At 40.7% G+C, this 22204-nt stretch overlaps 1 protein-coding gene across 5 annotated transcripts in view; it reads right to left on the reverse strand.

The window, feature by feature from the left end:
* Window positions 1-6: 6 nt before the first annotated feature.
* BMPR1B (bone morphogenetic protein receptor, type IB) overlaps window positions 7-22204 on the reverse strand; it is a 170263-nt gene continuing 148065 nt past the window's right edge. For all 5 annotated transcript variants that reach the window (XM_010848333.1, XM_010848330.1, XM_010848329.1 and 2 more), the window contains 5 exons: window positions 16957-17149; window positions 15654-15951; window positions 6138-6313; window positions 2138-2268; window positions 7-606 (listed from right to left, as the gene is read on the reverse strand). In XM_010848333.1, coding sequence (XP_010846635.1) covers window positions 481-606; window positions 2138-2268; window positions 6138-6313; window positions 15654-15951; window positions 16957-17149 — 924 coding nt within the window. In that variant the 3' untranslated portion in view covers window positions 7-480. The remainder of the gene's footprint in view (window positions 607-2137; window positions 2269-6137; window positions 6314-15653; window positions 15952-16956; window positions 17150-22204) is intronic.

Genomic DNA, 22204 nt, shown 5'->3' on the forward strand with positions numbered 1-22204 from the left:
TCTCCGGCTTCAACGATTGTCTTTTGGTTGGTAGAGTGCAACAACATTTTACCAATGGAAACACATATTTTAATTTACCTTCCAGCAGAGTTTCTGGGAAGAACTTTAGTTGTTATTCTTTAAACTAAAATAGTATATACCTTGAAACATTTACATTTTTGTTTTATTTTGGCAAAATTATCTTTTGAGGAAAAAAAAAAAAAGGCAATCCCAAAATACTGGGCTTTCTTAGAAAGCAACATGCATCATATCTTGAACAAATTACCCAGGCAGTTTCTCCCTCCTACAGACAGACACGAGGAATCCGTGCTTCTGGAAACTTCTGTTTGTCCAGGCTGCTCCCTGAGAGGTAAGAATACACCCTCTGGGGAGCAGGAGGATGTGCGAGGCTGGTACTGTGGATGCTTCTGGAACATCTTTTGCTCTGCCCACAAACAGAAGAATATCTGCTGGCTTTGTCCAGAGACACTTACTCCTGCCTCAGAGCTTAATGTCCTGGGACTCTGACATTTTGGCAAGTGTCTTCTTAACCCGTAGGGCTGTCAGTCTTGAGGCAGGATTGTGAGCCCAGCATTCCGTCATGAGTTTCCCCATCTGCCTGAGACACTGCAGGAAGGAAAAGGAAAACTGGACTTACACGAGAGAAACGTATGATCTGTAAGGCTGGCACTTGATACTGGGTTTTAGTTCTGGGTTTCTGAAATTTGAATGTACTTTTAAAAGATAGTCTTAAAAGCATGTAGGCATAAAATTCCATAAAAATTCCTTTCTCATGCAAATCTTAAAGGACTAAAACAAATTTTCATGTCTTCCTTGTGATAGGAGCAAGCAGGTGGCTTTGCTGATTGTCGAAGAGTGTCTTTGAAGTCAGATTAAACAAATACAGAAATACCCAGGGAGCCTGTATTCCGCTGCACACTCCCGGACTGTCTCTAACACTCGATGAACTTAAATCTTTTATCTAATTCCATACTAGTCAAACAAACGTGGTTATTCCTCAATCATAGCTGTCCGCTACAATAATAGCATCACACTATACCATTTAACAAGATTAATGACCTGTGCACAGCCTCACTACAAGTTTCTCCTGCGTTCTCCTGTGGCATGTCAATTATTGGCCTTCCTGTTGAAAAGCACCATTTCGTTTCATTAGAAATCCTCAGTGAAGGGACTCAGCAATATCAATGCCCATAATCACCTTCAAAATAATATAATCTCCAGCATCTTATAAAGCTTTCTGCACAGCTCACTGGGAAACATATGTATTATTTAGCATTTCAGTAACTGGCCGCAAAACCAAAGAATCAAAAGTTATTTTTAAATGCAATTAACACTGAAGAATTAGTTTATAAACAGTGTTCTGTCCATTTGTCTGCACTGGCTTGGATACTGTTTTTTTTTTTTTTTTAAGGGATGCTTCAAACTCCTCTCAGAATGTGGCACTCCCCCAAGTGCTGCCAGACACTCCAGGTCTGAGGGGTCCAGAGTTTCCCAGGGTGGATGGAGAAGGGGTGAGCAAGGCGCAGAGCGGGCAGGAGAGGCAAGGCTGGCCGGCTCACTTCCTGCTTCCGGCAGCTCCTCTCAGACCTGCTGTGTAGGTTTCACCAGGACGCACTCAGAGCCCGACTGAACGTGGGTTTGTTCCCACAGCATCACGTCATCCTTATTAAGGAAGACCCACAGCACAGTCAGGCATCTCACCTAGGTCACCCTGTACCACTTCGGTGTACAGAAAACTCAGTTCTTCAGACGCCTACCTCTTCTCTCATTAAATGAGAGAATGCTGTATGTGAGTCTGTCATGGAGAAAATTCACAATATTTTACACACGCACATTCGGAGAAATAACAGCCTCTATGCAAGTGTCAGGACATCACCAGTAAATTAAATCATGTTATCAGTTATGTCGGCTAAATACTGACCCATTCAATGTATTTTGGAAGCAGCAAAATCAAACAGGAGAAAGGAACAGATAATGTAACATACTGCACTTATCTCCATATAAATTCCTGCAATGACACACCATTATCGTCCCAACAGAGAAGACGAATTCCTGCAATAAGTATTTGGAACTTTGGCAAAAGGAGAAAAGTCTGTTTCGATACTGGTCATGGCCACGCAGTGACCTCCAACCTCACCTCGTCGCTGCTCCACCGGTTGGGGAAGGAGGGCCGCAGCTTCTTGATACACACGATCTCTCTCATGTCCTCATAAGAGGGGTCGCTGGGCACCAGGTCATGATAGGGGAGCTGATATTCTTCCACTATACCTGAAAATATGATCTTAATAAGGTTATTATTTTCTGTGAAGAGGAAATAAAAGTCTAACAAACCAACTGTTCTCAGAGGAAATTTCTATCAGCACCAAAGACAAGTTCAGGTTGAAAAACAGGAAAAAAAAAAAAATGCCACAAAAACCCACCAACCTTGAAAAAAATGGGCCCAAATGACACAATATTCAAAAAATGAATAAAAAGCACACGGAAAAATTATTATACACTTTCAAGCCTTTTTTCCTAACTTCTAAAAGCTAAGTAAACAAACATCTCAAATTTACTTCTGATTTTATAAATGCTCTTGTACTCTGTGCCAAAATTTTAAAAATCTATATAAATCTTGTGCAAATTTGGCAGACACACCCCAAACTCATTCTGTACAATATGTAACTATTTCTATTACTGCAATATGAGATTATGAATCTCATAATAAATTTGGCAGTGTATCCTCAGTTCAGTTCAGTTTAGTCACTCAGTCGTGTCCGACTCTTTGTGACCCCATGAATCGCAGCACACCAGGCCTCCCTGTCCAGCACCAACTCCCCAAGTTCACTCAGACTCAAGTCCATCGAGTCGGTGATGCCATCCAGCCATCTCATCCTCTGGCGTCCCCTTCTCCTCCTGCCCCCAATCCCTCCCAGCATCAGAGTCTTTTCCAATGAGTCAACTCTTCCCATGAGGTGGCCAAAGTACTGGAGTTTCAGCTTCAGCATCATTCCCTCCAAAGAAATCCCAGGGCCGATCTCCTTCAGAATGGACTGGTTGGATCTCCTTGCAGTCCAAGGGACTCTCAAGAGTCTTCTCCAACACCACAGTTCAAAAACATCAATTCTTCAGTGCTCAGCCTTCTTCACAGTCCAACTCTCACATCCATACATGACCACAGGAAAAACCATAGCCTTGACTAGACGGACCTTTGTTGGCAAAGTAATGTCTCTGCTTTTCAATATGCTATCTAGGTTGGGCATAACTTTCCTTCCAAGGAGCAAGCATCTTTTAATTTCATGGCTGCATAACATAATGTCAGATGTACACTTTCTTTCTGCTTAATCATCAGAATGCATTCTTACACACTGAAAATTTAGAATACTATATTCCAGGTGGTGCTAGTGGTAAAGAATCTGCCTCCCAATGCAGGAGACATAAGAGACATGGGTTTGATCCCTGGGTTGGGAAGATCCCCTGGAGAAGGGCATGGCAGCCCACTCCAGTATTCTGGCCTGGAAAATCCCATGAACAGAGGAGCCTGGTGGGCTATAGTCCATGCGGGTCGTAGAGCTGGACACAACTGAGTGACTAACACTTTATTATGTCCTTTCTTGTAAATCCAAACCCATTTATAATCATGAAGGACCAGAAGGTTCAAAAGTTTTCTCAGATCACTCCAACTCACCATTTATTCTGTCCCCTGCTGAGATTACAGATCAAAAATATATGTACTATCTACGTTACTAATTCCTTCTGCTGTGTGTCATCTCCACATAAGACAATGAAAGCAAAGGTCTCCTGGACAGGAGATGCTCATTTCATTCCCGTTCTTCCTCCCTTCCTAATCCTCAAAATGATGGTTCTGGAAATCTTAAGTGAGGATGCTGTTGATCTCATTCAGCTCAGATTTTCCTTGGTGCCTAATGCTCGTGCCTTACCTGGCTGGACGGATGCATGGTGGTGGGGTGGGGGTACAGGCCACCACAGACACAGAGCCAACCACACAAAATTATCAATTCACAGGAGTCTGTCTTTGTGCTCTAGGCCTTACTCCTCTCTCCTTATCATGCAATAACATTATCAAAATTTTCCACAACTGCTGCCTTTGTGTCTGAAACTTCAAAAATTTCTCTTTTCTCCCAAAGTCTGAAAGGCCTATACCTGGATATGTCTGCTTCACCCAAAAGTATCCAGACTAGAAAGATAAACCCCAAATTTCCAATATCCTCACAAAGGAGAATGTTAGAGAACAGAATCTCTGTGCTTGTCTCCTCTGGAAGAGCAAAGAAACTCATCTGCTGAGAGTCTATGATCTGCAGGCATGAATAGTATATGTTATAATTTATCTTATTAGATTCTCAGAACTATGTTTATAAGATAGCACTATACAGATGAGTAAAGCTGATTTTGAAAGATTAAGTAACTTGCCCAATGCCATACAGTTGGTCTTAGACAGAGCCGGGTCTTTCTGACAAATATACATCAATCTCATATGGAGATAAGGGAACATGTTAGTACCTCTCTAACCCCCACAGGCAAAGACAGCCCTAGAAAAGCAACTAATACTCTGCTGTCTACATAAGGTTGGCTTGTTTCCTAAGTAGAGAATCCTGGCTCCTGTATTCCTGCACACAAGCTTTCAAATAAAGGCTTCTTGTAGCCCTATTCACTTTTAGATGTTCAAGAAAACGTAATTAGAAAAGTAATCTACACTCTACTACTCCTTTAACTTCTGTAAACCTATCTTAATAAAAAAATAAGTGTAAGCATATTATTCAAAAACAGACTCGTTTACTCTTAATAAAGCATGAAATCATAATTACAAAAGGAGATTTATAAAATATCTGTTTAGGAAACTTGTCCTGCATTCGCTTTCCTTTTGACCTAAAGACGTCTCTTATTTCAGAGGGAAAGTTTTCTATTTTTAACTGCTTACATGAGGCACAGAGTTCCCAGAGTGATTAGAAGGCATCATTGAAGATGATCTTTCTATGAAAGTATGAATACCTGTTGATCTGTTGTTTCTCCTTCGTATTTAAATATGACTCTAAACGTAAGTTAAGTCTCTACCAACCAAAATGAAAAGTAAAAATAATAGCTAACGTGTACTGAGTGCTCTTTATACGCCAGGCAGTTTTAATTCTTTTTTACAATCATTGAAACCTCACAACAACCATCTGACGTAGATACAATCATTCACGTCCTTCTGACAATAAGGAAACAGAAACAAAGAAAAATTTAGTAACGCATCAAAGGTTCACAAATAAACGGCAGGTCCAAGAAAAAAATCCCTGTACTAGTTAAGCGCCTGCTGCTCTATCAGATCCCTGGATAAGCTCAAATTTTTGAGAAAGTGAGGAACCTGCCATCCTGAGGAAAGGCAGCAATGTTACTTTCTGAACCAGCACAACCAAAAGTAGAGGCATAAACAGGGCACTTGATACGGAAAAGCCTGCAGCTCAGCTCCTCACCTAAAAGATGTTCAAATCTGCCGAGAGCAAATTATGCAGCAATAAATGAAAACTACAAAAGTATTACCTCTGAATATTTAAAAAAATCTTTTCTTAGTTTTACTAAGGAATCCTTATGTTTACAGAAAAGTTATCATGAACAATAATGACACTTTTATGCTTTAATTTCCTTTTGATACAAACTGATGCTTTCAAGCTCGTTTATGAGGACGTATCATAGAAATTCAAGAATTAGGGGCTTAAACAACGGGTATCCCCCCACATTGATGTGTCTCCCTTCATCTGTACAGAGGAAGCCACAGGGAAGGGGCCATTGATGTTCGGGGTGAGGCCAGAAGCTGGAAGGGGTAGGAAAGGGGGTTTGACTTGATGGAGTACCTGCTGGAGGAAAAGCTCAGGAGAGAAAGGAGACAATATACATGGTAGAAGGGGGTGAGCTCTGAAAAGGCCAGAGGAAGCTGGCAGTGTGCCTGAAAGAGACTCAGCAGTAGTAGCAGGCGGAGGGAAGGTGGCGAAGACCATTCTAAGATGTTAAATCCCATGGTTTGGGAGGACTGTGATTGCATCAACAGAAATACAGGAGAAAATCAAATCAAATCTGATTTAGTAAACAATGCAATAACTCTGATTTCTGACCAGAGAGAAAGGATTTGCAGCAGCTCCAGGAGTATCACTGTCACTTACCTCCTGATACACATCTCCTAGCGACCTCCCAAAGGATGAGTCCAAAGCTGTACATGTCGGCCATGATGTAAGACTGAAAGTGGTTTCTGTTCAAGCTCTCATCCAGCACTTCTGGAGGCATGTAGCGCTTGGTGCCAACTCGAGTGTTGGGTGGTATGTCAACTTCATTCGTGTCACTAAGGAGAAAGGCAGGCAAAGCGCTATCAGCTTTGAAGAGGACCAATGAATGACACGTCGGGGGATTCCTAATTCGGTGCTTTAGTGAAAGGTGAGAAAGGATATCCTTTCAAGGCGTAACGTTTCCCTAAAAAATTTCTTGCCAAAAGTTCAATAATCCCAGGTCAAAACCCAATGAAGATGACAAGCAGAATGAAGCTACAACATGTAAGATAGCACTGCCACAAGATCAGTGTAAACTCTACATTATTGCTATGAATAAATACCTATTCAATGTCAAAATCACCGTCCATCCCTTCATATATTAGCCCTTAAAACTGGCAGATGCACATGTGAATTTGGTTTATTTGAGACAGTATTTCTTAAGCCAAGTGTTGGGAGGCTTTTGCAGCTACAAACAAGTAAGAAGGGACAGGAGGAGAGGATCAACGAAGATTTGCAAAGGTTTTACTTTGATAAGCAGAGACCTATAAAAAGGATTTCTACTAGCACTATTATTTCATAAACCAAATAACATGTATTTTTTAATAAAAAGGAAAATAACTGAATATATTATCTTTAGCTTCCAGACGATTTCACAACATGATCTATTAATTATTATTATTCTGCATAGACAGGGAGAAAATTCCTGATGGAAGCACAGTCATCTGCAGGCTGGCATGTGGGAACCATGGTCTCAGTGCAGTGAGCTGGAGCCGGAGCTGTGAACCCACTTTGCAAATCTGCCAAACTATGATTGCGTGAGAAGCTGACAATTAATGAGAGGAGACATGTAACATCACTTCCAGCACAATGCTAAGCACGCATCACGAGTTCAACAAGTCCCACAGCTCAAAAGAAACTAGTGGAAATATGGAGCAATGAACCCCTGTTTTGATGGATGAATCAACTGCAAAACAGAAAAGATTAACAACAACAAAAAAAAACCCTCATGATTAACCTGAAGTCTCTAGAAAATCTGTGATAAACCTTCCTTTCTCTTGATTCCCAAGAGTTTTTCTTTTTCTTTTCATCAGACTCCACTCACTCTCAACCACTGATATGTTTGTTCTTTTTCCTCAATGCAGAAAACAGCTGCATATATCAAATACCACACTGTTCATCATACTGCATCACAGACAACAGCAAATTTAGCAAAGCACAAGCTGGAATCAAGACTGCTAGGAGAAATATCAGCAACCTGAGATATGCAGATGATACCATTCTAATGGCAGAAAGTGAAAAGGAAATAAAAAGCCTCTTGATGAGGGTGAGAGAGGAGAGTGAAAAAGCTGGCTTGAAACTCAACATTCAAAAAACTAAGATCATAGCATCCAGTCCCATCATTTCAAGGCAAACAGAAGAGGAACAATGGAAGCAGTGACAGATTTTATTTTCCTGGGCTCCAAAATCACTGCATAGGGTGACTGCAGCCATGAAATTAAAAGATGCTTGCTCCTTGGAAGAAGGGCTATGATAAACCTAGACAGCATATTAAAAAGCAGAGACATCATTTTGCCAACAAAGGTCTGTAAAGTCAAAGCTATGGTTTTTCGAATAGTCATGGATAGATGTGAGAGGTAGGCCATAAAGAAGGCTAAGCACCAAAAAACTGATGCTTTCAAATTGTGTTTCAGAAGAAGACTCTTGACAGTCCCTTGGACTGCAAGGAGATCAAACCAGTCAAGCCTAAAGGAAATCAACCCTGAATATTCATTGGAAGGACTGATGCCGAAGCTCCAATACTCTGGCCACCTGATGCAAAGGGAAGACTTAATGGAAAAGACCTTGAAGCTGGGAAAGATTGAAGGCCAAAGGAGAAGGTGGTGGCAGAGGATGAGATGGTTGGATGGCATCACTGACTCAGTAGACATGAGTCTGAGCAAACTCTGGGAGATAACGGAGGGGATCCTCGTGTGCTTCAGTCCACGAGGCAGCAAAGAGGTGGACAGGACTGAGCGACTGGGCAACCACCACCACACAGTGGCTTTGGGGGAAGAAAAAAAACAGCTTGGGGTCGGATCTCACTGCCTCAATCTCTATCTTCAAAAACATAAAACACAGTGTCATTGGGAAAATCTGAAGGGTGGCAGTTATCCCTCTGTAGATCGCAAAATTGTTAACATTTACTAAAACTTATAAAGCTTCATTCTTACTACCATTTAAAATTCGCTTCCATCTAAAATTCTTTAGCTAAAGCTATTTCACCAGACGTGTCACTAGGATACTCATTAGGCCCCTCAAGATCTTTTAAAAGCAACAACTCTGAAGGAGCCCATTTTCCTAAAATAACAGTTAAAGGAAATCTTTTTAAATGAAAAAAAAAAAAAAAAGTTCATACTCCTTTCCATCAGCAAATGTAGGTCTCAGTGCTCTAGGCTTTTTTCTAAGGCTAGAAAGAGTATAAAATATGAATCACGGTATTTATCAGCAGGACATAATAGAAAAAGGTCACCCGTGTACCTAAAGAGTACATAGTAAGGAACACAAAAGAGAAGAGGCTGAATGATAATGTGGGAAAATAACAGATGTCAAAGATGCCACAGAGGCTCCCCCTTCAATTATAAAGCAATTTCTCTCCTCCTCTTCTACCCACTGACACCTCTCATGTGAACACACAGCAGGTTCTTCATTATTGTGTAACCTGTGTGTGTTATAGTTTATGACCTTGAACCACTGGGGGAAACCAGTGCTGGGTTGGACAGAGGATTCTGGGTTCTGTGCAGAGAAATGAGCACGGGGGTTTGCAGATGGAAAGAAGACGGCGAACAGCTTAAATCATCTGCCAGAACATGTTCTGGGAAAGAAAACCAAGAACATGGGCCCCACAGGAGTACATTTAGGCCAAAGGCATACTCTCATAACCTCAGTTGGTAACGATTTTAGATAATTCTTTTCCATTCTTATACTTAGCCCTTAATCTTTTAGTTGGATTTGGGAGGTCAAGAAGGGCTAACAGAATGCGTGGCATGGAGACATCTATGGGAAAACTAAAAACTAATTGGTACTGGAGGATAACAGATTTAGGATTTGTAATGGCCAGACTATTTATAGTTCTCTAGACTCTCATTCCCTCAAACATGGAAAAAACACTCGGTCGAGGACTTTGCTTGTCCATCAGATGCTCCAAAACCAGTTCCTTACTTACACTACTGTCCCTCTCCCACCCTGCGCTCTCCATCCTAAGTGCCCTCCCACCAGCGCTGGAATAACTATCTTCCCCGGGAGAGCTGAATAAATATCTTCCCCTAGAAGAACCTGAATAAATATTCTCCTTTGTGGCATCTCAATGAATATTCATCTTCCAACCAAAGACTGTAAACTCCTCTGAGCCCTGAATGACATCATAATCATTGGGTTTGTCCCTAAGGAGCAGGTCTCCACTCCGTCTCCATTCACCACGTGTCTTGCACATGGCAGTAGGGAATACACTTTAAATGAAAGAAGGAAAAGGTTTTTTAATAGTAAACTTTTCTATGTATGATTTAAAGAAAAACTTAAAAATCTCTATTATACATAGGCCATAAAATGAAACATTGCAGCCATGTAGAAAGATAAATTGCATTTTGTTCAGCAAATTAATTTTGTACAGGACTATCAACCCAATGGCAAAAGCCTTCAGCGCTATATGTTAAAGAACAAACATACTTATTATAAGTAATTTCCATCCAACATTATAAAGTATTAGTTTCTCCAAGACATCCGGCTCTGTCCCTTTTGCCTCAGGAGGGTTTTCCTACTTGAAAGTAATTAAACTACATTTCTCTCCCAGGTATTCAGTCACATCATCTTAGCTGTTTCCAAATAAGGGGAGAGAAAAATGGAACTTGTATTCATGTTCAAGGTCACAAAGAGAAATTAAAGCGATTTAGCACTGGGGCAGCAAAAGCAAAGAAAGCAGAAGGGACAGGAAGTACAATCAGAGGGGTTCTTCCCCAGGCCCAGCGTTAGGACGAGATGCAGATCTTTAAGGACAGGTATGAGTACCTGAAGGAAAGGCCCCAGGAGAGAGAAAGAAGCAGACGAGGGCAGGTGGCCTCACCATCCCCTGCTTTCCTTTTCCGTGGAGGATGGGAGGGCCAAGAGAAGAGTTTGGCAAGAAGAGATGGATGCAGCACCTCTTATTTGGGGCCACAAAGCAAGTGAGAGATTTCAAGGAAACTACTCCAGGTTGGGGAGGAAAGCAAAGATGACTTAGGGTGTGTATGTGTGTGTGTGTGTCGGAGAGAAGGGGGGTGGGGAAAACGCAAACAGACAGACAGACATAGAAGAAGAAAAAGACATAAGACCAAGGCTTTTCTCTCTGAAAGTGCAAGAAGGCTATATGTACTAAGGAGAGGATGGTAGAGGTGAGGCCCTCTCCTGGGAGAGGGCATCTTATCACTGACACTGTTTAGAACTTCCGCACACGGAGATCATTTTAATGGGTTATGTTGTCTACAAACCGGGCAGCCTCTTACTGCCTGTGCCCAGGCAGCTGCCTGCAGTGGCCCAATACTGGTGTCTACAGCGGCGTGTAGACTGCAGGTGTTGGTAGAACTGAGGAAAAGAATCAAAGAGTCCTTGTGGATGCAGAAAGGCTGGAAGTGGGGCCTCCTTCCAGGATCCTAAGAGACCAGAGAATGAACCTGAGCACCCTTCCAACTCAGTGGAGCAGGGTGTGCCTTAAACTCTAGGGTCTCATGCACTGGAAAAAGGACAGAAAGAATTTTATTTTGATGGCAGGGAATAAAGCAGGTATTTAAAAGTATAATATCTATCTTAACCTTATATTAATTTTTTTCATATTAATTAAGCTTCTAATTATGAATCCATAAGCAGAGATTCTTTCAAGGAATGTTACCACACATTTCTTGCAAGAAACTAACCACACATGAACCACAGCAGAGAATACTGAATCACTTGTTAGAAAGACAAAAATGACCTTTCAAAGCATGAAATATTCTCATAGAAGAAGGGACTATGCACATCCTTCATCTCTCCTATTGTATCTTGCAAATAGCTATTGAACTGACTTGCTGAACTGAGCTCTGCCTAGGCAGATGTTAACCAATGAGAAGGGTTTTCTGCAGCACCAACAGAATTCACTGCTCTTATGAGTAAACCCTGAGACATCTCAGGGTTTCTTAGAAAGAGAAGCTTGACATGGAAACTCTTCAAGAAGGTGGATGAGGCTGCAGAAACCCTGCTTGGGTGTGCTGCCACTCGTGCTTGGTCTGTGACTTAACCATGTCCCTTTTTTTGAAAACCACTAAGTATACACACCAGAAGCAGTGGTGTATATGTCACTGAGAGACAAAGAACACTGAGAACCTTCTGGGCCAGACTCTCCATCTCCTCTGCACGTGGACAAATGGGCAGGCATCAATCTGGAGATGTGTGTTACAGCCCAGTCTTCACTGTAGGCTTTCTATATAAAACATAATACCTGAAAGGCCATAAGCCAGGCAGGACTTACTCCCTCACTAAGAAAACATATCATTCTGTCCTTGAAGTACCAGAGGGGCTGTGTGATCCTCCAGAGGGCAGGGTGGAAAGCTCTGTAAGTTCCTTCATGAGATTCCATGTTTCACTGTTTTCTTATCCCGAGAGATTAAGGTTAATGGGAGTGTCTCTCGTGGCATCACCCGGATTCCATCTCCCTTCGGCTGATGAGATGCATCAGCACTTACATCATTTTCAAGAGTGTGCACGAAGAAAACAATACAGCATAAAGAAGTTAAGTGAGCAGGAAACCTCTAATGCATTGTCCACCCTCTGTGAACATCACTGGCTGCTGCTGCGGCTAAGTCACGTCCGACTCTGTGCGACCCCATAGATGGTAGCCCACCAGGCTCCTCTGTCCCTGGGATTCTCCAGGTAAGAATACTGGAGTGGGTTGCCATTTCCTTCTCCAATGCATGCATGCAAAGTCGCTTCAGCCATGTCTGACTCTGTGAGACCCCATGGACAGCAGCCCACCAGGCTCCTCTGTCCACGGGATTCTCCAGGCAAGAATACTGGAGTGGGTTACCATTTCCTTCTCCAAACATCACTGGAAACCTCCCCAAAATGATTTAAAAGCCTGAGAGAACACTTAGCACACAGAGACCACAGCAAAGATTAAGTTCTCACAGGAAGTTCACATGTGAAGTTTGAGAACTCAACACTGAGTTAGCTTTGACCCCACTTGTAGTACAATGCTGTAAATATCTGTGCACATATGCTTCATACTCCCCCGCAACAGGAAAGTCGGGCAGAGTGAAAACCAAAGAACTGTGTACAGCAAGGTTTAAAAGTGAGGCTCAAAAATTGAGAAGACCAAAGTTCCTCTGAAACATATGAAATAAAAACATGAAAAGGACTTCCAATTACCAAATTCAACATCCATTTAATATAAAGGAAACTGAGGCCCAGGGTGGCAAATGATCCCACAGCTGCTAGTTAGCCATATGAGGTCTTTGCGATAGCTATTGAAGTTGTTCATCTGAGCTAGTATCCTCATATCCTTCCTCTCTCCATTAAACAGTCAATATATGCCAAATAAATCTCTGAATTATCCCTTAATGTATTTCCTTCCACTGCTTATATCTGGGTTTGTATGAAATTTGAGAGTTCATTTAGTTCATTCCCATTAAGCAGAACTAAGTTTCAGAAATATAATAGATACTCATTTTCCTGGTTTTTTTTTTAAGGTCTATTAAGACAATGAGTTCTTAATTACTTTGATACTGCCAACGAGTACTGATTCAAAATAATATCTCTAATGGGTAACTCACTATGTCATGTCAAATGAGAAACATCACATAACGACATGGACTCTCAAGATGCCCAGTGAAGAGGAGGGTAAGATGAGGCATGCACTAAAATAATTACAGGGTCAGGCAGGCAAGGGTCAGAAAATTATCACGGGAGTAGAAGAGATGATGTCATCCTTCCTACCTGGGGGATGAGTAAAGTGACTTAGAGGTAACTCTGAGACTGGATTAAGTAACATGGAGACGCAAGGGCATTCCAAGCTATATGTTGTCTGCTGCTGCTGCTGCTAAGTCGTTTCAGTCGTGTCTGACTCTGTGCGACCCCTGAGACGGCAGCCCACCAGGCTCCCCCGTCCATGGGATTTTCCAGGCAAGAGTACTGGAGTGCCATATGCTGTCTAGCCAAAAGCAAACCAGTAGCAAACATGGAGTATACATGGAAAACACACAAATAAGTTCAGCCTTGCAAAATAAAGCATATAAATTGGAGAGTTTTATGTCCATATAAATTGGACATAAAAATAGAAAGGTATATTTAATTCAGCGTGTGAAAAATCCCTGGAGATAAGAGGAAAAAAAATGCTTTTTCCCTTCATCCCATAGTCCATATGGAATCATTCATTTAAGCTTTATACAAAATTTTGAAGCAACCCCTATATAATGAGCACCAAGGAAAGACTAGAGATGTAAATTTAAGAAAAACATGGTATCTACCTTCACGGAACTTCGTCTCCACTGACAATGACAGAAAAGCAGTCACTGATGACCATACAACAGAAACTCACTGAAAGCCAGGCTTGTAAGGGAATGATAATAGGGGTTCTAAAGGATAAAATTATGAAGTAGTAGCTACTAAAATAAAGGAGAGGATATGGGGTATTCAGATAAAGATAAAAGCATATTACAAACACTCAGAGGTGTGAGAGAAATTACATTTTAACCCAAAGCCAGAGCAAATGATGAAATTACGATGATGCCCAAAATTATGCTTCAAGAAAGTATACCTGGCAGCAGTATGTAAAAGACAAATTGGGAAGAGGAAATAACTACAAAATGCTTTACTCCAGAATCTAGAAAAATGGTAGGAGGCCCCCAACTGGCCCAGTTCCAGCGGGAATATCATGGAGACAGAATTCATTCAACTGAGCAATCTTAGGGAACAAAGGGAACGAGCCTCACACTTTAGAATGGATCCACCAAAACTGGGAAATGGGGAGAGAAAGCATGTGCAGCATGATATTGAGAAGTGGAAAAATGCTTAAGAAAAAGAGAGCAGAACCCACAGAGAGAAAGGAGGAGAACCTGGAATAAACACACTAGGAACACAGGAGCAAGAAAAGTGTGGGCACAGGGGAGGTGGGCCGATGGGAAAAAAGGCTTCTGGTGACAAAATCCATGCTGTCCTTCAGTAAAGGAGCTTCAGAAGAGACGGAGCAGCAGCCAAACTGCAAATACCGTGAACTACTGGACTGTGAAAGCAAATTACTCTTTAGAACTCTTGAGAAATTTCACAGGGAGGGAAGGAGAAACGCTGGCAATTTAAGAAGCATCAAGGAAAGTTCCCTGTGGTAGATGAGACTTAAAAAAGGGTGTAGGTCAGAAAAAAGAATTCAGAAGAGAGAGAAGATTCAAATCATCTTTATTAGCAGGAGCTCATATTTCTAACTTGAATCTACAGTCCAAAGCATTTCCTCCTGCTTTGTTTTTAAAGACCAAGGACTTCAATTTGCTACCCTCTACCTTCCCCAGTTGGTGAAGACCTTTATATATTTAGGATTTATCATTTTATCACCTCTCCATCTTTACTTCTGGGTGAAAATACCAATCCCCTAGTCCTTTCTCGTCAGTTTTATTCTTTGTCTTGGCTTTTCCTTTATGTCCTTCTCCATATTCTACAGTCTCTTTGGGGGAAAAAATCCATAATAAGGTCCAATAGTTTAATAAAAGCTGGGCCTGAACTGAATTTTTAAAAAGCAGGTATAAGATGATCCCTCTTTTCTTGTAGTTTGCAAACTCATTTCGTTTTGTTTTCAAAGCAGAAGAATCATCTTTCTAATTAAATCCTACACGATAAAGGAGCTGCCATGAATACAACAAAGGTAAGCAAACCAGAACCCCAGCTATGGGCCTTCTTCTTGCCCATCCTGCAGAAGCTGCAGTGCTGAATACTGGCACTGCGTTGCTTATTCATTTCTAACATTTCTCATGGAATACCTCTGCAAGTTATCTTTCTTATAACACATAAAAAATGCCTTTATCACTACATAATTGTAGCTCTTTCCTGAAACCTCTTCCTACCTAACAAATGTTATGCAGAATTCTGAGCACACAATCCCAGGCATTAGCAACTTCTTTTCTTAACAGATTCATGACAGCTCAAACCTACGTGAACAATGTCTTGAAGTCAGGTCACTGATAAGCTTAGAAACAATAGAACTGACCCAAACACTGTTTATTTGTTGCAAAGAAGATGTTTCTTCTTTTTCCCCTCCAGGAAAAGTCAAAGTTAGCAACATTCCTCCTCCACTAAATATCCTAGAAGCCCTGAGTGACAAAATGCATCATCTATAAAAAATGATAGAAAAGAACCATAAAAAGTATATTTGTTTACCTTGATACTAACCTAATAAACTTAACAGCCAAGCCCAGGTCAGCTATACAGCAAGTTCCATTTTTCTTCACGAGGATGTTCTTACTTTTCAGATCTCGATGGGCAATTGCTGGTTTGCCTTGAGTACTAAAGATTTCAGTGTGTAAATGACACAGGCCACTGACTGAGGAATAGGCTAGCTTCAACATCGACTTAGTATCTAGGGTGGTGGACTTCAGGTAATCATAGAGGGAACCGTTTTCATGATAATCTGTGATTAGGTACAGTTGTGTCCAGGACCCCGTCCCTTTGATATCTGCAGCAATGAAGCCTAAAAGGAAAGAAGACAAAAAGGGTTGAAGCTACGTGTTTTCTAAATACTACCAGGATAATTCATTTTTTCAATGATCGTCCTTTGTCATAGGTGTCTTTTATTCGGCATCTCATTCGGTTTTCTGATTGTGCTTATGAGAGCATTAAATTACTAATACCCATCATTGTTGCAATTTAGTTCCTAAGTCGTGTCTGACTCTTTGTGACCCCATGGACTGTAGCCCACCAGGCTCCTCTGTCCATGGGATTTCCCAGGCAAGAATACTGGAGTGGGTTGCCATTTCCTTCTCCAAGGAGTCTTCCCGACCCAGGGATTGAACCTGCATCTCCTGCTTGGCAGGTAGATTCTTTACCACTGAGCCACCTGGGAAGCCCATCACAGATAACCAAAACAGCAGGGGTGGAGAAACACTAAGCATTTGTTTCTGAAGACAGGATACCTTTCTAATCAGCAGCTGATATTTAAATTATTTCTAAGTTAACAGTAAATAGTTCATGGTATTATAATTACACATAAGACACTGTTTACAAAACAGGCACACACTCCAGGATTAGCTGACACTCTTTCTACTTGAATAATCCAGCTAGATCATTTCTAACTTAAAAAGGAAATCAATTCTCAATATAAACTCTGGATATAAATAAACCCTGCAGATAAAATTCCCATAACTTCACAGTACTTAGACAAAAATGTGCTCCTTCAAATCCCTAAGAAATCTGAGAAATTTTGGTGTTGCATTTGCATTTGCTGTCCCTGAAGAAAAAAAAAACAATTTGAACATGTTTCATTTCAAGCCCACCATCCATTCATAGAAGTGCCTTCGTCATTCCTCCTGTGAGGTCTCCCATTAGATGTGCATGACATTCTTGGGCTCAGGCCAAAAAGAAAATGTCTATATATTTCATAGCGGATCTAGACAGATGAGTTAATATGCAGATGTTAACAGAAAAAGCGAGGAAAGCTAGGAAACCCTGAACATCGCTAATACAGACTTATACTCACCCAAGATGTTTTCATGCCTCATCAACACCGTCTGATATATTTCTGTCTCTCGGAACCAGCTGGCCTCCTCTGTAGTGAAGAACACTTTCACAGCTACCTTTTCGCCACGCCACTTTCCCATCCAAACTTCCCCATAGCGACCTTTTCCAATCTGTTTCACCATCTGAATTTGCTTTGCTATCGTCCTCTGGACCTGTTAAATCCCCCAACACACTGTTAGTGTATTCACAGCAGTACAGATTTGTTTAAAATGTTTTATTTTTTCCTTCAGAGAAGAAAACAATTGCATGTAAAATATATTTAGCCAGTAGTTTTTCTTTATATGGGTTTCCCAGGTGGCAGTAGTGGTAAAGAATCTGTGTGCCAATGCGGCAGACACAAGAGACTCGGGTTCGATCCCTGGGTTGGGAAGATCCCCTGGAGGAGGAAATGGCAACCCACTCCAGTATTCTTGCCTGGAGAATCCCATGGACAGAGGAGACTGGTGAGACAAGTTATTTTTATTTACTTATTAATTTTACTTATTAATTTATGTTGCCCTCTTTTAAATATACATTTGAGACTGTTGGTTTTGAGTGCTTGAAGTATTGTTTCCAAATTATTATTTCATTTTACCGATTATTATTTTCACAGAGAAAAACACTTGAAGGGTTCACAGTAACTGGCAGAAAAGAATACTTTTCACTTCTACCACTAGCGTGGGCCACTAGATACTCTGAAGGGAACCATACCACTATATGCTTCGATAACATACAACAAAACAGAAAGGTACTGCACTGTTGGGCATACTCAGAAATACTCGCAGAGGAAATCTCTAAGCGGGAGGTGTAGGCAGAGGAAGGAAAAGAGGAAGGGAAGAGTTAAGAAGAGCGCAGGGCTAGATGAGCATTCAGCATATACAAATGCCAGGCTGCTATCTGGGCAAAGAATAACACCAGCCTTGAGATCTAGATGATGAACTCTGACCCTTTTAAAATGAGAAACACCGAACCCTGGGCTTTAGCATTAAGCCTGAACCACTGAATGGGACCAAATTTGCCCTAGTTTGCTAGCACACCACCACCATGGCTCCTGGCAAAAACAAATACAAATCCTCTCTTGAGGAAATTATTACAGAATATGCTTCACTCCACTACTATGGAAGGATACTAGAGCCTCTGAAGGAGCTCCTGCCACCCAACAGCTTGGTCATGGATAAAATAAAAGAAACAAAAAAGTGTAATGCATTATTGGGCTCACAAGGGAATAAAGGAAATCCCCAAGGTGGGGAGGGGAGGGAGAGAAGGAAGGGAAGAAAGAAAATAGAGGGAGGGAAAGGAAAGAGAGAGGATCCCACAGGGTAAATGCCTTAAAACAAAAGGAAACACCCACTGCAAATGAGGCAAGAGGAAGAATCCAAATAGACTTAACACCTTCAGATTACAGATACTGGAAACATCAGATACAGAATGCCACACTGCGTGAGATGTGTGACGAATGTGAAGAGTAGGAGACAGAATGAAACATAAGCAAGGAGTAAGAAATCACTGAAAACTATGCTTTGAGGTGGAAGGGCTGTCACAACCAAAAATGTAAAACGGAAAGGGAGAACAGCCCATTAGAGCTGGGGAGAAAGCAAAGCTATGAGAGCGCTCTGGAGAATTACGAGGTGCAGCAGAGACAGGCAGAAGGAAAACAAGAGGTTCAAGCGGCATAGGGGTTAAATGTCTCTTTACACATGATCAGCATTCAATCTGTGCTTAGGTTTATAAAAACACCATGACTAAAGGGGCTAAGTGTTGGTGACTATTTACATAATTTGGGAGATATAAAAAAATCAAACATAGAACTCTCATAAGATCTGCTTAGAAAGTTGGGATGTACTCTTCCCAGAGATAGGCTTTGCATTAAGTAAATTTAAAGTGTTTCTTTCTGTATTTATACTTTTAAGGGTCATGTAACTATACTGAGTTAACTATATATATGAGCTACTGTCATTAACCTGAGCAAACTCCAGGAGATAGGGGAGGACAGGGAAGCCTGGTGTGCTCTAGTCCATGGGGTCACAAAGAGTTGGATGCAACTTAGTGACTGAACAACAACAACTATACTGAGCTCACCTAGATAATCTCATCTCAAGGTCAGCTGATGAGCAACTTTAGCATGTGAGCCACCAGGGAAGCCCAGCTGATGAGCAACTTTAATTCCCCTTTGCCTTGTAAAACAACAGATTTTAGGGCTAAGGACATGGACATTGTGGGGGCTAGCATTCTGACTACCACGGATGTCTACCAATTGGGATGGGTTCTGTTTTTGTCTAATGAATGATTTCATCAATTCAAGACGTAATGCTATCCTTTGCCAGAATCATTAACAGCACTAATATCAGACTGAAAGCTTTTGGGGACAAGATAAAGTCTTTTTCTTTTCCTCTAAAAGAATTAAAGAATAAAAGCACTGCTGACATGCCGTTAAGCCACTCAGGCTGAAGGAAATGAGGCATCAAATGTACGAGTAGACGAGCCTCCCTCCCTTTAGGAGTCGAAAGGCCCTGCAGGAGACAGTCAGTCCATTTCCCTCCCAAACAAGGGAGCAGAAGCATCAAGAGCGCCGAGCAGCTGAGGGCCACCTGTAAGCAGTTAAACTACTGGCCTGAGAGGAGACTTCCTACATTGATTAAAGAAGTATTATTGATTTACAGTTGTTACAAAGCATTGCTTGTGTAAATCCACAGATCATTTCCTAATATAAACAGTTTTAAGTCCACTTTTTTTCTAATGATGACATATATAATGAATTTGATAAGAGTACAGACGAAATTGGCAACGTTCACAAGAACAGGAGCAACTTATCTCAAAATGAAAAGTCTCACTAAACTATATTCAGAAATTTAAAATATACTTCTCTTTTGAGATTTATTATAACATCTATGGACCCAAAAATACATTTTGAAAAATGTTTTAACTATGTCATTTATTTGCATTTTTATTTGATTTAGTTAATGTTTCAGATCTTTCTGTACTCAAACTTTCTTTCTATATGACATCTTTAGATATCAATTTTGAAAGTTAGATTATACAAACTCAATACAATCATTATAATTGTGATTCAAAACAGAGAAGAATTATGTCATGTAAAGTGAGGACAACTCACTGTGTAAGGATTATAAGGGTTATCACTATTTTAGAAATGTCTTTCTATCTAGTGATCAGTTATCTGATAGTGTCCAATGGTAAATTAAGCCCATGTGGACCCTAGAAACCTCTGTGCTCTATGTCCCTGAATTAACGAAGTACACACCCCTACACACAAATACACTGTTTAACATATCTGCTTAATAAGACCATGGTAATGTTGCATACTGGACAGATTTTTCACCTTTTGTTCCTTTACAAGGTCAGATAAATATGGTATAAATAAATAGTGTTACTATTGATTAAATACATAGTATGCAGGTATTCAAAATGCCAGGCATATTTATATGTCTGTATATGTCTGTATGTATGTGTGTGTGTGTATATATATATATATTAGGGAAAATTCTTACAACCACTCTATGATATTCCTCCCTTAGAGGATTTATATACAAAGTCACTTAGTAAATATTAGTTCCAAGTATGTGTTTATACACAAGACATGAACTTTCCCTTTATGTTAATGAAATAAATGACAAAGTGGAATTAAGGTGAGATACTCACTCACATAATACAGAGAGAGACTACTGAATATTTTTGTACTGTTTATCTTAAAAAACAAATCTTAAAACAATACCGAGGCTTTCCCTTCGCTCAAGTGAGTGATAGGAGCCTTCTTCCCATCCTGTTGTTATCAAATGCAGGTCTTAATTTTACTTAACATTTGGCTCACAAGCACTGGGAGCACAGATTCTAAAGGTAGATCACCCGGGTTTGACTCCTGGCTTCTCCATGGACCAGCTGGTTGACCCCAGTGGGCTTGGGCCCCTGATGTGTGATACAGGATACATTTCTACACCACCTCACAGCGGCTATGAGGATTAAATGAGATCATCCTTTAAAGGCCATAATCTGGCCAGCGCTGGACCTCTGGAAACCTGGCTGCTCTTAACCGTATATGGTTAATAGCCAAACACTGTTGTTTGGTACCCAGATTACAGACATAAGATAGTATTTTCACAGATACCAAAAGTTGGGAGTTGAAAGTTTTCTTTTTTTTTTAACAAATAAATAATTGAGCAGCCTCTTTAATCATCCCAGGATGCCAAGTGACAAAATGTAGTCTCCACCTCAAAAGAGATGTGAGTCCACCTAAAGACACAGGTACATTAATACCAATTTCAATGTTATTTTAAACATTTAAGCTATATTGGTTGCTGCATTGGTTGTGCAAACTTCTGTTATGACATAAGTTAAACAAACTGGCTCAGTCTAATCTGTCACAGAGAAAAAACATGGGGCATAATCTGAGGAACTCTCCAGAAAGACATTATATTTGCAAAGACATGGATCTTAAAAAGCAAAAATAAACAAATGGGACCTAATTAACCTTAAAAGCTTCTGCACATCAAAGGAAACTATTAGCAAGGTGAAAAGACAGCCTTCAGAATGGGAGAAAATAATAGCAAATGAAGCAACTGACAAACAACTAATCTCAAAAATATACAAGCAACTCCTACAGCTCAACTCCAGAAAAATAAATGACCCAATCAAAAAATGGGCCAAAGAACTAAATAGACATTTCTCCAAAGAAGACATACAGATGGCTAACAAACACATGAAAAGATGCTCAACATCACTTATTATCAGAGAAATGCAAATCAAAACCACTATGAGGTACCATTTCACACCAGTCAGAATGGCTGTTATCCAAAAGTCTGCAAATAATAAATGCTGGAGAGGGTGTGGAGAAAAGGGAACCCTCTTCCACTGTTGGTGGGAATGCAAACTAGTACAGCCACTATGGAGAACAGTGTGGAGATTCCTTAAAAAACTGGAAATAGAACTGCCTTATGATCCAGCAATCCCACTGCTGGGCATACACACTGAGGAAACCAGAAGGGAAAGAGACACATGTACCCCAATGTTCATCGCAGCACTGTTTATAATAGCCAGGACATGGAAGCAACCTAGATGTCCATCAGCAGATGAATGGATAAGAAAGCAGTGGTACATATACACAATGGAGTATTACTCAGCCATTAAAAAGAATACATTTGAATCAGTTCTAAAGAGGTGGATGAAACTGGAGCCTATTATACAGAGTGAAGTAAGCCAGAAGGAAAAACACCAAT

Source organism: Bison bison, unplaced genomic scaffold (genome assembly GCF_000754665.1).
Source record: "Bison bison bison isolate TAMUID 2011002044 unplaced genomic scaffold, Bison_UMD1.0 scf7180017864263, whole genome shotgun sequence".
Taxonomy (NCBI): Eukaryota; Metazoa; Chordata; class Mammalia; order Artiodactyla; family Bovidae; genus Bison; species Bison bison.